The following is a 14,904-nucleotide window of genomic DNA, read 5'->3' on the forward strand; positions in this document are numbered from 1 at the left end:
GCTGCCGGCCCATCTGCCGGGCTCGAGGGGTCTGTGCACATCAACATAATCGCCGTGCAGCCTCGAAAAAGAAATCCTGCTCGGAGCTGGTCACCGCCAGCTATGCTCACCGAGGGGCTGGCCCTCTCACTGCTGCCGTTTAAAGATTTTTAAACGTCACAAGTTCCCTGGATCCACTTCGCTGAAACCGTGGCCGGGGGGAAAAAGTTGGACATGATGCAATTTCTGGAAAGCAGATCCTGCCCTGCTTCCCATCTGAAAACACGGTTCTCTGCAATTGACCGGCCTTACCCCAGGGCCGTCAGAGCTGCTTCAAGAATAGCATCTCAGCTCTTTTTTTTTTTTTTTTCCAAAGCAAGGAAATGGATGTGCATTGATGTAATTTAGTACCTTAGAGACGCGGACAAATTAGTGTAGAACATTATCACTAGTTAATTATGAATGACCGATTAATCAACCTAATCTAATATTCCACATTATGTTGATGTTATTAAAGTGCATCATGAAAATGACAGATAGTCTTCATTTGCTTTCTTTGGCCAAATGTGCACTCTGCAGTCATGATGTCAAAAAAAAAAAAAAAAGTTTGCCAGTTTTAATATTAGCAAGTTAAATAATTAAAAAGAATGTTTACCTGCACTCTAGCTTCTGTGAGGTTGATTTTCATAGCAAGCTCTTCTCTGGTGAAGACATCTGGGTAGTGTGTTTGGGCAAAAACTGCCTCGAGAGCTTCCAGCTGGTAAAAGGCAAAAAAATATATATATATATTTACTGGTGAGAGGTTGTGGCTTGGTGAGGGGAAACAGATGCATATTGCAAATCCACTGTGAGTGGTGAGGGAGCCTTTCTTCAACTGCAGGAAGAAGAGTGAGAAGAGCCATTTGAAAACATCCCGCAGAATTAAAATTGCAACCACAGATGCCTGAAGAGCTAAGACTTACTAGCAACCTCAGTTGCTCTCCGAAGAAGTCGAAATAAGAGGGGTGCAAATATTTACATATGTTGACGTTTCAATATATTCATTGGAATAAAAAAATCTAAGGGTCTTCTTGTGAAGGAGAGCAACTGCCTGAGATTTTGTCACAGGGCATAGGAGCACAGGAGAAACTTGCAGAAAGCTGGCCCTCATGCAGAAATCGCTTTGGGGCATTTGGGCACTTGGGTCACTTTTCAGATGGCTCCAGTTTGCTCCAGGAGTGGGACAGAGGCTGGCCTAAGGGAAAGAGCCCATCCAGGTCTGGGAAATTCAATATCAAGGTTCCAGCTATAGCTCTCCCACCTAATGGCAGCAATGCCTTGCACAAGTCAGTCATCATTTTGGGCCCCAGTTTGCATTTTGGGGATAAGAATTCTGACCTGCCTGGTTCATAGGGTTATCGTGAGGTTCCAATGATATTGCTTAGGTGGAAATGTCATTCAATCTATAAACCTATGGCAAATGGGGGAATCACTTTCTACCAGGGATCTCAAGGTCAAAGCCATGGCCACCCCCACCAAACAGATTCCTTGACACACAAAGTGTGTGAGGAAACAGAAAGATCCAGTTAGCATAATTGATTGACTTCATTTTAAAAAACAAAGAGTGGATCAAATTTGATTTTGCGGGAGGCAGAAAGTAACTGATTTTCAGAAGGGAATGGGCACTTGTACCTGCTGAAGAGTGAATGTCGTTCGATTGCGGCGCTGTTTTCTGCGCAGAAACCCATCATCAAAATCCCCCGTAGAGTGGTTGCCAAAGGGTGCAGAGCCTAGTGGGAGCAAACTGGATCACTGTGAGCAGAGGGGCTCCCCAGGCCCCTCACCGTACCCCGCCACAGCGGCTGGCCACTCACGTGATTGGGAAGATACCAACCTCAGTCTCTCCAGACAGAAAACCCTGCCCGACAAAGTCTCTTTCTCTGCTCCTCTCAGTAAGCCTCTCTCTCTCTTGCTCTTTCACTCTTTCCCAAAACTCCTTGACTTTGGACCCAGTTAAATCTTCAAGGCAACCAAGTCCACCTCTTGTGAATTTCTGGACTCTGAGCCAGCAAGGACACAGGTTTGGGGTGGACACTTCACCTGCCCTCCAGCTCCCAGTTGCACCTCTGTCTGGTGCCCCCTTTTGCCAGCCTATTAGTTTACCATCCCTTGTCTCTATAGGCGACAAGGGTTAAAGGCCGGGGGTGGGGGAGGGTGGGGGAGGGAAGGAAATGCGAAGACCTTTTCACAGTGCTTTTCTCCTGGAACTTTAGGACACGACGAGGTAAGAAGTTTATAAATGAATATTAATTACCCTTGGTCACAGCTCATCAGCACCATCGTGGATCTGTTATACAGATGTCAATTAAAAAAAGATCCGCACCAATACCAGCCATCCTGAATGCCAAGCAGACTTGAATAGGGCCACTCTCTCAGGGGACCCCACCCTCTGGCCAAGACTTCTAGAGGCCCTACAGCTTCTGCTTCCCTGGAAGAGAAAGGCTTTGTCCTTCCCAGCAGCCTCCAAAGCTTGCTAATAAAGCCAGAACAGAGTCTGGCCCCAAATGTGCTTTCAGATCGTTTTCCAAATGTGCACTATTTACTTGATAGTCCACGATGGCTTCTTAGGAAAACAAATGAGCATGTTTCCATTAAGCAGTGAATGTTTCACCTGCCATGGACTCTGTTCTCAGAATCACTGCACGTTTGGCTTTCGGAGCTTACAAGTCACACTGACCAAACCACGTCCCTCAGAAGGACCTCAGTCCCAAAGAAGCAGAGTCCTTGGGGTTTTGTGAAAGTCTCTCTGCCAAAGGGAAGTCCTCTTCCACTGTTTCACTCTCCAGGGCCACATCCTTTGCCACAACACCCCTACTCTCTGCTAAAGCCTCCTCCTTCCCTCTTCCTGGCGAAATCGGCTTCCTCTTTGAGAGGCTAGCCACAAACATTTCTCCCCAACTCATTGGAAACGTTAGAGAGAGACCCTCAAAGCAGCCTGATTTCCTTTATTTTGCAGGAAACTGAATTGTCTCCTTTTGAAGCAAAGCACCCAACTGGTAAGGCTGGAGTACAATCCCCAATGATTTACAATCACCATTTTCCCCAGTCCTCTAAATTATACCTTCTTCCCCAAAATTGTTGCACAACATCTACACATAACACACATAATATCTTTAAGTGAAAAATACATGTCAGATTTTATCCCCAGGAAGACATGGTTCCTCAAAATAATCAGGAAAAAAAGATGAACAACCTAAAAGAAAAGTGAGAAAAAGATGAGAAAAGGCATTTTACTCATAAATAAGGATAATGGCCAAAAATGTGATGAAAATGCTAAACCTCTGTAATAATTAAGAAAAACAAAAGAGAATAATGAAACACTATTTTCACCATTTTGGCAAAAATAAAGAGCATAATGATACTAGTACAGGTAAGAGTGTAATAAAATGTGCATTCTCCTTTGCCATTTAATGGATTTTTCTATATCCACCAAAAATTTAAGTGCACACAGACGTATTTAATCTATGAATATATTTATCAACGTGTGCAAAACAGAAAAACAAAAATGTTCCTGGGAACATTGAAAAAAAAAACTAGAACAAAAAGTGCTATGAGTAGTCATTTTCTATAGAACATATAATGGAATACTACACAGCTGTTTAAAAGAGAGCAGCAGATGTGTATGTGTTGACATAGAAAAGTCTCCAAGATATATTATGAAGTGGAAAAGCAAAGTATGAAATATGTTGCAGTAAGATCTCAGTGTAAATAAGACCTATACAGAGAAAAACACATAATGATGATAAAAGTATGTTTTTCTTGAAGGAATCATAAGAAAACAAGAGCAAATTCCTTTAGCAAAAGCTATAGAGATGGAGGATTTTACCTTTCCATGTATACATTTCCTTTCTATTTGAATTTCCTAAGCAAGTGTATGTTGCACTTTTTAATTTAATATTAGCAAAATGATCTGAAGGATGAGATTATGAGCTATGTTTTACTGTCTTCTTTTTGCCTCTCCATATGAATAAAAAATAAAATTTAAAAAGTGGGCAGGCTTTAATGAGATCTCATATTCTCAAGGTATACTGCTAGCCTTTTCAATTGCAGCAAATCACCTCCCCCCTGCAACACAAAACTAAAACAAAACACCTCTTTCTGCAAAACTGGCACAGAAACTCATCGGCAAAAGTATCCAAGGGTTCTCAGAAAAAAAACCCATCTCCTCCTCTTCTGGGAGTATCAATCAGAATCACATCTGGAATGTGCACGGAGATGAGAGGTGAACAGACAGGGCAGAACTGAAAGCAGCTCGGGGTTCTGGGGCCAGGAGTCTCCCCAAGTGACTTCTGATACCCGCCCTGCAGGCAGCACTTTCACCTTAAGGCAGCCGGAAAATCTACCACTGGCTAAATGCCCAAGCCTCTGCCTCCCCCACTTTGACCAGCGTGGCGATTACTCCAGACCAGGGGCTCAGAGCACAGAGGAGGCTCTCCCGCTTGCCCACTGCACAGGCAGACATCCTGCTCCGGGCTGCACAGTCAGTGAAGGCTCCTCTCCGAGATTTGATAAAACCCATCTGTGCAGGTCTTTGGGGGTAGAGGGAAGTGAAAGGCAAGCCACTGTCTGGCATTCTCTTCTTAGGCATGCTTACAGAGTTGGCTGGCTTAAACACTGGTCCTGCTTAGCTCCTTTCAAAAACCCTACTGAACTCTAAGATCTTACACGGGAAAGAAAAAAAAACTTTCTGAGATCCCTGTATGCGTTGGTCAACCGAGGCCTGGCACCTGCTAACAGCCACCTGGGGCAAGGGGGACTTGCATATTCCAATGTCCCGGAAGCCCCACAGTCTCACCATTTGGCCTACTCCCTCTCTCCCTCGATTTCTTTGCCCGCAAAACTCTCCCACAAATAAATTAAAGGAATAGGTTGTCAAAGCCCAATCTGGTATTGCATACACAGTGATCAAAGTCCTAAAGTTTCTAGGCTGAGTAACTCTTCTGCAGAAGCCCTTGTTAAAGAGTCCATATTTACCCGAAATATTAACCCCCTATGTGGAGGGCCCACTCCTGGATCCCCACTGCCCGGGGAGGGGGCACCAGAGGCCCAAGCTACCCTCTTCTCACCACCCCACTACACTTAATCATCGGGTGCAGAGACCACACTAGGGGATCTGAGGAGAAATTTCTTCTAAGGCCCCAGTATTGGCCCTGGGGCTGCCCCTTGGCAAGCAGAAAAGAGGGGAGTGGTTGGCATTAAGGGTCAGAAACCCAGTGAGTCAGGAAGAGCCAAGCAGATCCAGGACACTGGGGCAGGAGGTGGAAAGGGGTACCAGGCTCTGGGGCTGCACCCTCCGGGAATGGAACCTTGGGCTGCTCCCCGAAGCAGAGGCCTCCACCACGTGCAAGAGCAACCCTGGTAGAGCTCCCTTCCCGGCTCTAGGTTGCGCCGCAGGACGCAGCGGGCCAACTCCCGAGTGCGCCTTGGCCTTCCGGGATGTTGGCAAAACACCGTGAAAGATTGATGCGGCCCCTTGAACGGGGGAGCCCCGATTAGAGGCGTGACACCAGCATCTGTGCTGGGAAGCCGGTCCCCACGGCGCGCATAGCCCGGGGCCGCCCCAGCCCAGGCGGGGAGGGAAGTGGGAGGCAGGTGGCAAGGGGGCGGGGGCCTGGAGCGAGGGTGTGGGGAGGGGTCCAGGGGCGCCCCTAGTCATTGCCGGGCGGCTGCGCCCCTCGCGGGGCGGGGACCCTAACGCCCCCCAGCCCCACCGCCACTCGGGCCCTTTCCAGCCGGTACCGGCCTCGCCGAGCAGCCCCGAGACTCCGGGACTTTTCCCAGCACCGGCGCGGCGCTTACTCACCCTCCAGCTGTGGTGGACAGTGGAAATAAAACATCGCCGACGGCTGGATCAGCTGGACGGCGAGGGCCGGAGAGGGTGGTCGTGAGGCAGACAGGCGCGCTCAGCTCCCGGCCTGGCTGCAAAGCAAACAGCAACAGAGCCTAAGTCTCGCTCTGCCTGCTCCCCAGCCTGGCCCTGGAGCGCAGGGGCGCTCGCCTCTTGGTAAACCCCCTCCCAACGCCCTCAGCCCACTGCGGGCTATAGGAGGGGAGTTGGCAGCGCCGCCGCCAACCGGGGTCCCCGCGAGGCAACCTCTCGGGTGGGGTCCACCTCCCGGCCAGCGGCGTCCCCACCCGGGCCCCAACACCAAGCCCGCGCGGTTCGGTTTCCAGGCTCTCAGGGGTCCGCTGCACCCCGGGTCCTCCGGCCGCGCAGGCCACCTGCGAGGGCGGCAGCCGAGTCCCAAGGCCGGGGCGCTCGGGGCCGGTCGGCCGGGAGCCCGGCGTACCTCCGCGGGCGGCGGAGAGGGAGGCCGGAGCGTGACCGCCTGGGTCCGCACACCCGGCTCGGCTGGCGGCGGGCGGGGCTCGGCGCGGCTGGCGCCCGCAGGACCAGAGAAGTGACTCGGGAAGTGGCCAGATGTCTTGCTGTCTGTCTACAGCGCGCGCCGCCGCTCAGCACTCGCCTTTATAATCTCACGCATAATTGGCCTTAATCTGATTATTTTCAGCGCTGTCTACAGCGAGTAACTTGGATAGGTCTATTGGGCCTTACAAATGGCCCACGTGGTGTAAAAAAAAAAAAAAAATCCGTCATTTCTCAGCAAACATCAGGAATGTTTTTCTCTTTCTTTTAAAAGGGGGTAGAAACCATCACCACCATCCCCAAAGGCATTATTTTCTAAATACTCCCACCCCTCCCGTGCCTTCTCTGTCACGAACCTTCTTTCAAGGATAGAGTTTGGGTTTGGGCTCACCCTCGTCAGAGGCCCGGCGACTCCGGGGCTGCGAATTGACAAAGCGCTGCTAATTGTCGCCGCCGGATGGGTTTTGGGGGAACTCTGTGCACACGGCTTTCCCTTTCCAAGCGATCGTACAAAAGGAAAGTTTGATTTTGTTCTCAGCAAGGGGTCCCTGAATTTATGTTCGCTTCTCCATGCAAATGATATGCGGTGGGACCCTTCGCAATTACTTTTAAAATGCATCGGAGGCAGACACTCAGCGGAGAGAGACCGCCCTTCCCTCTGCCTGGGTGAAAATTAAACTCTAAAGTGCCGGCCTGAAATTTTCAAGTCAGGGGCCCGGGATTGGATCAAATCACATAAACTGCAAAAAAAGCAAGTCTAATGGCACATAATTGGTTCTGTAATAGCATTACACCAGGATAATAGCCCGTTACGGCCCCCTGCACTATTAAGTGCTTCCCTGGCGGAAAGCCTTTATGATATTAAAGGGGGAATATAATGATATTTTGGTTATTAAATGCGTGTAATTAATTTATGCACCACTGAAAATAAAGTTGGTATTATGACCCACTCAAGATGCATCAAAAGATGCAAGTCAGACAACTGTTGATAAGTTCTGGTGTCTGTTCCGTCTAGACTACTGATTTTATTTTGGGACGATGGCTTCTTGGACAGACTGCATAAATTGAATATTTTATAAACATTCTAATGCTGTGTTCGGGAGCTGCGGGGAGGCGGTGGGTCAGGTCCCTGCTCGGCCCGGGATCCTGCCGTGATCTTAAAGACACAGAGCGTTGGAAACAAAGGGCCTGGCGGTCTACACGTGGACACCGGCCCCGGGCGAGGCGCGTGGAGTTAGAGGGCCCGCGCCCTGACAGGCCCATGGTTCCCCCGCCGAAAACTGCTGGGAGGAAGGCGCCGCCCTGACCCAGGCAAGTCCGAGCCGGCTGGGCCTGAAATGGCAGCTCCTGGATTCAGCCCGCACCGGCGCAGGGAAGGAACTCCTGGAAACTCGATTCAGAGCGGAGAAGCCCGGCCACGCCACCTCCGCCAGGGCCATCGACGCCACGAGTCCCGGCGGTTCGACTGGGGAGAGCATGTCCGCAGGATGGCGAGGCGGATGCGGGGGCAGACGGGGCCCTCCGGGGCAGCTCCGAGCTGCTTTATCCAGAGAGGGCTGGCGCCCCAGAGCCGGTCGGCTCTCAGCCCGGGCCAAAAGGCTGGCTCGCGCTCGCGCTCGCTCTCCCTGCCGCCCTCGGAGAACCCCTGCTCTCTTGGAGCCCTTTTCAAGAGCCTGAGGCTCTCTTTACGCTCCTGGGTCTGCTAAAAGCCCTCTTCAGCTCCTACCTGTCCTACCGGCCACTCCCCGCACCGACGCGGGGACACCTTGAACTGAGGTGAGGAAGGAGTCCGGGCCGGCTCAGCCAAGATGCTCCAGGCGCCAGCCCCTCAGTTCCTGCAGCCCAGCGCCAGGCGCCGCGTTGGCCCCAGAAACCAGTAAGGTACGAGCCCAGGTCTCAGCTCCCCATCCTGAAATCCACCGAAGCAGGTTCCTCTCAAGGCCTTGAAGTGTCCCGGCGACTGGACAGGCTCGTTCTGTGTCGCGGGCGGTGCTCTCCTCGCGCGTCCCTGCCCGGTCAGAACCCTGGACAGCGGCGCCGGCTCCACGCGCGCGGCGCGCTCCAGGAAGCCGGCCCCGAAGGTCTAGCCCGGGCCCTGCGCTGCGCCCTGGGGGACCGTCAAGGCCGTATTTCGAGAGTTCAAGAACCGACCCCAATCCTCTCCCGGTGCAAATCTGCGAAAGTTACTTTGGGACGCGCTCTCAGCTCTCGCAGAAAGGTCCCACCTCTCGACTCCACCGCCCAGCGCGCGGCTCCTGCCTGGCGGCTTCGGCCGGGAAGCGTCCCGCGGTCCCTCGCCGCCGGGCCCGGCGCTCCCAGCGCCCCCCGACGCGAGCCCGGCCGCCTCCCTGGGGGTCACCCAGCGGAAAACACCCACCTCGCACGCGGCTCGGAGGCAGCTCGGGGCCGTCGACCGCCCCTGGCCAGACGCCTCCCTGAGACGTGAAGCCGGGCTCCTTCCTGTTGACAAAATGGCAAATAAACAACCAACCAAACAACCGTAGAAACGAAAGGCCGCAGCAAACTTTGATGATGCCAGCCCCCTTTTTTTTCGATTGTTTCCCCGTCGACCCAGAGGAAGTGACTGATATATTCATTACTGTCCCTTCCCCGCCCCCCAAAAGGCTGTCAGTAACGAAAAGGTTATTTTTCCTGAATTCTTGTGCGGTAAAATGTGTTTTCCAATTAACCAAATTCGCCGATCTGTCCCGCTTGGACACTCTGATAATTTACAACCTAAAAGTGTACTTTCTTTATCTAAAGACCAAGGTGACTGCTTTTAATTTTCTCTAACCTCTTTACACTTGATGTTCACCAGACTCATAATGTTAATTGGCTTCATATACGGATCATCAGTTTAATGAAGAAATAAATCCTGTGTTGCTTTATGTTTTAACAGTGATTGCTTTAATGAGGAATGTGACGGGTCCCGAAATCAAAGCTGCAGGAGACATTAGAGGGGGGCCCTGTGAGGTCGGTCCCGAAATCAAAGCTGCAGGAGACATTAGAGGGGGGCCCTGTGAGGTCGGAAATGCTTATTTAAAGTTAAAACCAGGGCCGTGTCATATTTCAACAGATTCTCACACACCCCACCCCGACCTCAGGTTCTTTCAGCTTCTGGAAGGAGACAGTTCTGTGGTGTTCAGGGTTCCTGCTCCTGGTATTTAATACACAGCAGCCAGAGTCAGCATTCCCTATTAAGAATCATTTTCTGGCTACTAAATAGGGCGAGCTGCTTTACCTCCAGTCCAGCAGGGCAGAGAGAAGACAGAACGGAGCGGGAAGATCAACTTTCAAGGTTGCTCACTTTTAAATAGTAAGATAAAGTGGGTGGAGAGTGACACAGATCACCCACCCAAGACTCGTGTGCAGATTTTGTTGTGGAGGCAGCTCCCCCAAAACCCCAGCTCACAAAGACAGGCAGCTCCAGCTAAGGCCAAATGGACTGATGACCCAGGCCCTCATCCCTGAAAATGTCTCCCAGGTGATGGGAGCTTTATATCTCTATATCAATTAATAGGAGAGCAAATCTGCTTTCTCTAATGGGTGTTTGATTTTTTTTCTAATTTAAAGATTGTTCCATGAAGGGAAAGCTGTCATTTCAAAAACACAGAGAGCAGCAATAAAATGCTGGGAACTGGAGTATCTATACCTGCAAGCCCTAAATTGTCTGTCAGTTCAGTTATGAATCGTTTAAAATTGATTCCTGAAAAGAGTACTGAACCAAAGCAAAGCCTTTTGAAAATGCATGAGTTTTAGGCTGAGGGTTGATGTTTCAAACACCACAAACGGTTTCAAACACCACACAGGGTTTCAAACACCACACACTTCTTACCGCTTGTACTATTGTAGGAAAATAGGGGAAACATTAGGAGATGCCACTGTCAACAACTTTTGAGCCCAAATATATGAACGTATGTTGGACTTGACATCTCAGTGGTGCCCAGAAGGGATTTTCCTAACCTCCTTTTGAAAACTTTTCTTTGGCAGAAACAATTTCAGTAAATATGGTTTGAGTCCATAATGATGGGGTAAAAGAGATAAAATATTTCTATTTTCAAGGAGCAAAAAAACCACACCGAATTCCTAATCATGTGTTTTGGGAGGGTCCAGGAGATTTTTAGTGTTGTCGTTTTGTTATTAGGCAACCAAAAAGCCTTCCTAGAGTAATCCCTGGTGGACACACAGCTCTCCCCAGGCAGAAGGTACGGCATATGTGGGCTCAGTGTGAACACAGCCCATCCCTACTTGCTGGCAAATCTATTGTCATTTTGTACTTTCAGAAATTGCCAAGTAAAGCTTGGGTTAGCTAAACACGCTAGAGTACATGATAAATGTAGCAGTTAATTGAAATTCCAGATGAACAGGGGACTTGTGAACAGAAAATATATATACACAACTGGGATAGATGCACATTTTATTATCTTGGAAATTCCCTATACTTCATCAGTTTCACTGACATGTAAAAGTAATAAAAGTTTATTAAATGCAAGCCACTTTCCAATAACTTCACCTCCAGTTGTCTCCAGGGTGAGCCACTTGGGCCAAAGCAGCTCCAACCCCTGGAGAATTTGTCGGTGGCTGTCCTGTTGGACCGTCCGCCAAGCTTGCTTGATTACATTTTTCCATTCTTCGCAGTTAATTGTCTGGTCTGTTGAGCTTTACTCAGCACACCTATTTGGCTAGAAAACCTAAACCCAGGGCCTTTTAGCTGGATCCCAGGCATCTGATTTGGCCAGTTCTTTTAGGAATTTAGATCGATTGCCTTTAGACTGGCCATGTCGTCTCCGCTTGGCCACAGCAGTTCGCACCAGGCCACCCTCCCATTTGTGTGACCTGCCTGGCTCCTGCAGGCTTCTGGCTTTCCTGCCCTGATGTAAATTCTCCACAAGTCCATCATTATTTCCAGGCTGATGGTGACTTCTTGCCAAACGTTAGGATGGAAATGTAGTGTGTTGCAGAAAAACAAGCCCCCTCCTTCTGGAGGAGTTTTGGGATCTATTTCAGTCTGTTTCAACAAACACTTACCTGGCACCTTCCCTGGGCTGGTGGCAGAGGGCACACAGCTGAGCTCCTGGCCTCAGAGATTCTAGCTGGGAAGGGAGAGGGGGTAGCGGGTAGAAGGGAAACAACAGAAAGAAGCGGATTCACTGGGCCTCCACTCCACTGCCCGGGGGGACTTCCTCAAGAGCAGCCTCTCAGAAATCAGCCCACCCCAGTCACAGGGGAGGGGCTCCCATCCTCATGGGCCCTCACGCAACTTTGGATGGAGAAGCACCTTCTCTCTCCGGAGGCCCCAGACAGGGTGTCCTCTCTATCCCCAGAGCCCAGACCATCACACCACAGTTGAGGAGTCTTGACAGGTTCATCCTTCAAACCTCCTGCTTCCCGGTTCCAGCTGAATTGAGAATTCAGATGGTCGATACCTCCCATCCGTCTGCACACGGCCTACAGGTGCATATCACCCACAGGTTCAATCTCTAAGACCCAGCATCCAGGGCTACTTTGGTTTATCTACTAGAGCTTCTGGCCAGGAGAAAAAATTTTTTGTAAAATTTAGTAAGTCTAGCTGATCATCATTAAGATGGTGATGATGATACGCTAATAAAGAAAACCAAATCTCAAATATGATCAACCTGAAAAAAGAAGTTCTCAGTCTCCAAACTGAGATGGTCTCATCAATAAACCTCTAGGGAAATTCACTTTAAAGGACAGCTCTTTGGTGCAAAGCAATTCTCCATGACAGCTTAAGAATAAAGCTGGAGAAGGTGCAGAGTAGGGGATGGAGGGAGGAAGACGTGAGATGTGAAATCCATGAATACAGGTGACCAACAGAGCCCCTAAACCCCAGCAGGTGGAAATTCAGACCCCCCAACCCCCAGGCCAGCACCCTTTGCCGCACCCTCTTTAATAAAACATGTTTCCCCTGAAACAAAATGCAGTCAGTGGCCCATGCTAAGTACTCAATAAATGCACGGAATTTAATTGAAATGACTATGAAAGGAACGAAAGACGTTTGCTACATGAATGATTAGTAAACACAATGAAAGCCTTCCAATTTCCAACCAAATTGAATTATGGAAACAGCTACAGTGGAAGGGGAAGGGGCTTTAAATCAGGTGGTTGGGGTCAAATTTGGCTGCTTCTTAAACCTCAGTTTCCTTGTGACCAAAGTGGGATTGGCGATGCCTGCCGTTCAGTACTGAGCTCTGGTCATCAGTGGCCATTGTCTGTTTGTCTGTCTGTTTTCTCTCTCTCAAACTCCCTCACTCTCTCTCAAACACACACGCATTCTCCCCTCCCCTCTCAAACTCTCTCCTTCCCTCTGTCTCTTTCTCTTTCTCTCTCCCTCACATACATGCATTCTCTCCTCCCTCTTTCCTTCCCCTCCCTCCCTTCCCCCCTCCTCTCTCTGTCCCTCTCCCCCCCATCTGTCTCTCCCCCCTCCCTGTCTCCCTCCTCTCTGTCTCTCCCTCCCCTCCACACAGTAGATGCCTAGTGAGTGTGATTTTTCCATTGCTAACCCTCCCTTTCCCCACCTGGCCAGCCTCCTCCTGTCCAGGTCAGGACCCCGTCTCTGGGAAGCTGCCCCTCTTTACGTCGGGACGTCCCGCTCACACAGCCGTCTAGTTCTGTATCTGTGGCTCTGCTCGTGGTCACCTCCCCGAGCGTCTGCCCAGCCCAGCTCCCCAGCACACTGCCCGCCTCCTCCCCTCTCTGGGGCCTCGGTCTCCCCAGCAGCAGCCCTCAGAGCACATCTAGGTCCCAGCGCATTTACAGAATGAAACTGGCTGCTGTGTGCAGGGCTGGCGCAGGCAGTTTCCACCTCTCGGTCAGGTGGCCCATCCGCCTGTAGCCCCCCACAGGCCAGCCTGGAGAGGGGCCAGGCTCAGCATGATATTCCAGAACATTCCGGCAGCATCCATGGCTTCTCTGTCTCTCCATGTGTTCCTTAACTCATCCCTCACATAGCTATGGAGCACCACTTGTGTACCAGGTAATGTTTGGGGGATGTGCCTGTGACCAGGAATCCGGGGAGAGCCTCTTGCAGCCTTAAAACAGCACTTGCCAAAGCCGGGCTTAAGCACCAGACAAGAGGCCCCAGGCTGCACCTCCAGGAGGCACCAGCTGTTGGGAAGTTGCCCCCACACCACTGGCATCGCGGGCCCCAGAGTCCCAGCCAGCGGGGTTGGCCACCGTATCCTCCCTCCCCAGCCTCCCTCAGCCCCAGGGGTGTCGGGGGGCAGCTGAAGCAGGAGGACCTGGCCTCCAACCTGGCCGGGAAGGAGGCAATCCCCAGCCCGGCCTTCCAGCTGTGCAGCCTGAAGCCCTCACAGCCCTCTCCTCCTTCACCCTGGCATTCCCTCCACAGACGCTTCACTGACAGCCACGTTTGTGCCACCTTGGGCTGGGGGCAAGAGAAAGGAGACGTCTTTTCTTTTACCTTTTAATAGAACATATTTTATATTTAAAAACCCTTTAATAAATTCATGTGTGTGTGTGTGTGTGTGTGTGTGTTTTAACTAGTATTGTCTCCACAAATGGGCTGTAACTTCCATGAGGGTAGAGACCAGGTCTGATGGGGCTCACCATTATATACCCACTACTTAGCTCAATGCCGGGCACTGGAGTAAGCAGTCAGTAAATCTCTGTTGAATGCATCAATTAACAAGGCAAGATCTACTGCCCTGGGTCATAGCAGACAGAGAGACAAACAAGGCATTTGGCTCCTAGTGCCTGGGACCATGTAGACAAATGCAAACAGCATGGCACTGCCCTTGTGGCCGCTACCCTCTTGGGGACAAGGCAGGGCATAAGCAGAGCAGGAATCAAAGAGGGGCAATGGGCTCGTCTTTCCTGTATCTGTTCCTATCTGTTGCTGACGACTTTTGAATAGACGCCAGACACACGTGGTTTCAGAGCAAGACGAGCGCCATCAAAGAGCCCCTCTCCCTAATCTGTCCCTCTCAATTCTACTCACCAGCCATCCGAGCTCCTCCTCTCTCCCAACCCAAACCACAGAATGACTACAGGGGTGTGTCCAAGACCCCTGCCGCTACTTTCCAGCTCTGTGGCTCTCAAGTTATCTCACCTTTGCAACACTGGTCTCTCCATCTGCAAAAGAGAAATAAGTCCCATCTCAGAAGAAGTATGTGCCAGGGCTTTAGGAGATAACTAAATACCCCATAGACGTACCAGCGATGGCTCTCCTTTTGTGACACAGAAAATGAGGGGAGGGGGTGTTGGGGGGGCATCCCTTTCATCTCTGCACTTCTGTCCTTATTCCAGAAGTGAGGTCCCTACTTTTCCTTCCTGCTGCCTCTCTTCTCTCTAGCTCTCCTCTCCCCACCCCTCTCTCCCTGCTGCTTCCTCTCAGCCCCCCAAAACTCTCCACGTCTCTAGCCATGTCTACGCTAACCCCTGCTGGGTGCTGGTGGCCTCTGTCCTTTCCCTCCTGTTCTGTGTCAGCCCTGACCCCTCACTGCCTCCCCCCTTTAGCCCCAATCAGTGTTGGAAGT

At 50.8% G+C, this 14,904-nt stretch overlaps 1 protein-coding gene across 1 annotated transcript in view; it reads right to left on the reverse strand.

The window, feature by feature from the left end:
- DRGX (dorsal root ganglia homeobox) overlaps positions 1-5,855 on the reverse strand; it is a 32,811-nt gene extending 26,956 nt beyond the window's left edge. Inside the window, exons 1-3 of the mRNA XM_037805391.1 lie at positions 5,822-5,855; positions 1,651-1,748; positions 635-736 (exon numbers count right to left, since the gene is read on the reverse strand). Coding sequence (XP_037661319.1) covers positions 635-736; positions 1,651-1,748; positions 5,822-5,855 — 234 coding nt within the window. The remainder of the gene's footprint in view (positions 1-634; positions 737-1,650; positions 1,749-5,821) is intronic.
- Positions 5,856-14,904: the final 9,049 nt, after the last annotated feature.

The sequence above is a fragment of the Choloepus didactylus genome, chromosome 15 (genome assembly GCF_015220235.1).
Source record: "Choloepus didactylus isolate mChoDid1 chromosome 15, mChoDid1.pri, whole genome shotgun sequence".
Taxonomy (NCBI): domain Eukaryota; kingdom Metazoa; phylum Chordata; class Mammalia; order Pilosa; family Megalonychidae; genus Choloepus; species Choloepus didactylus.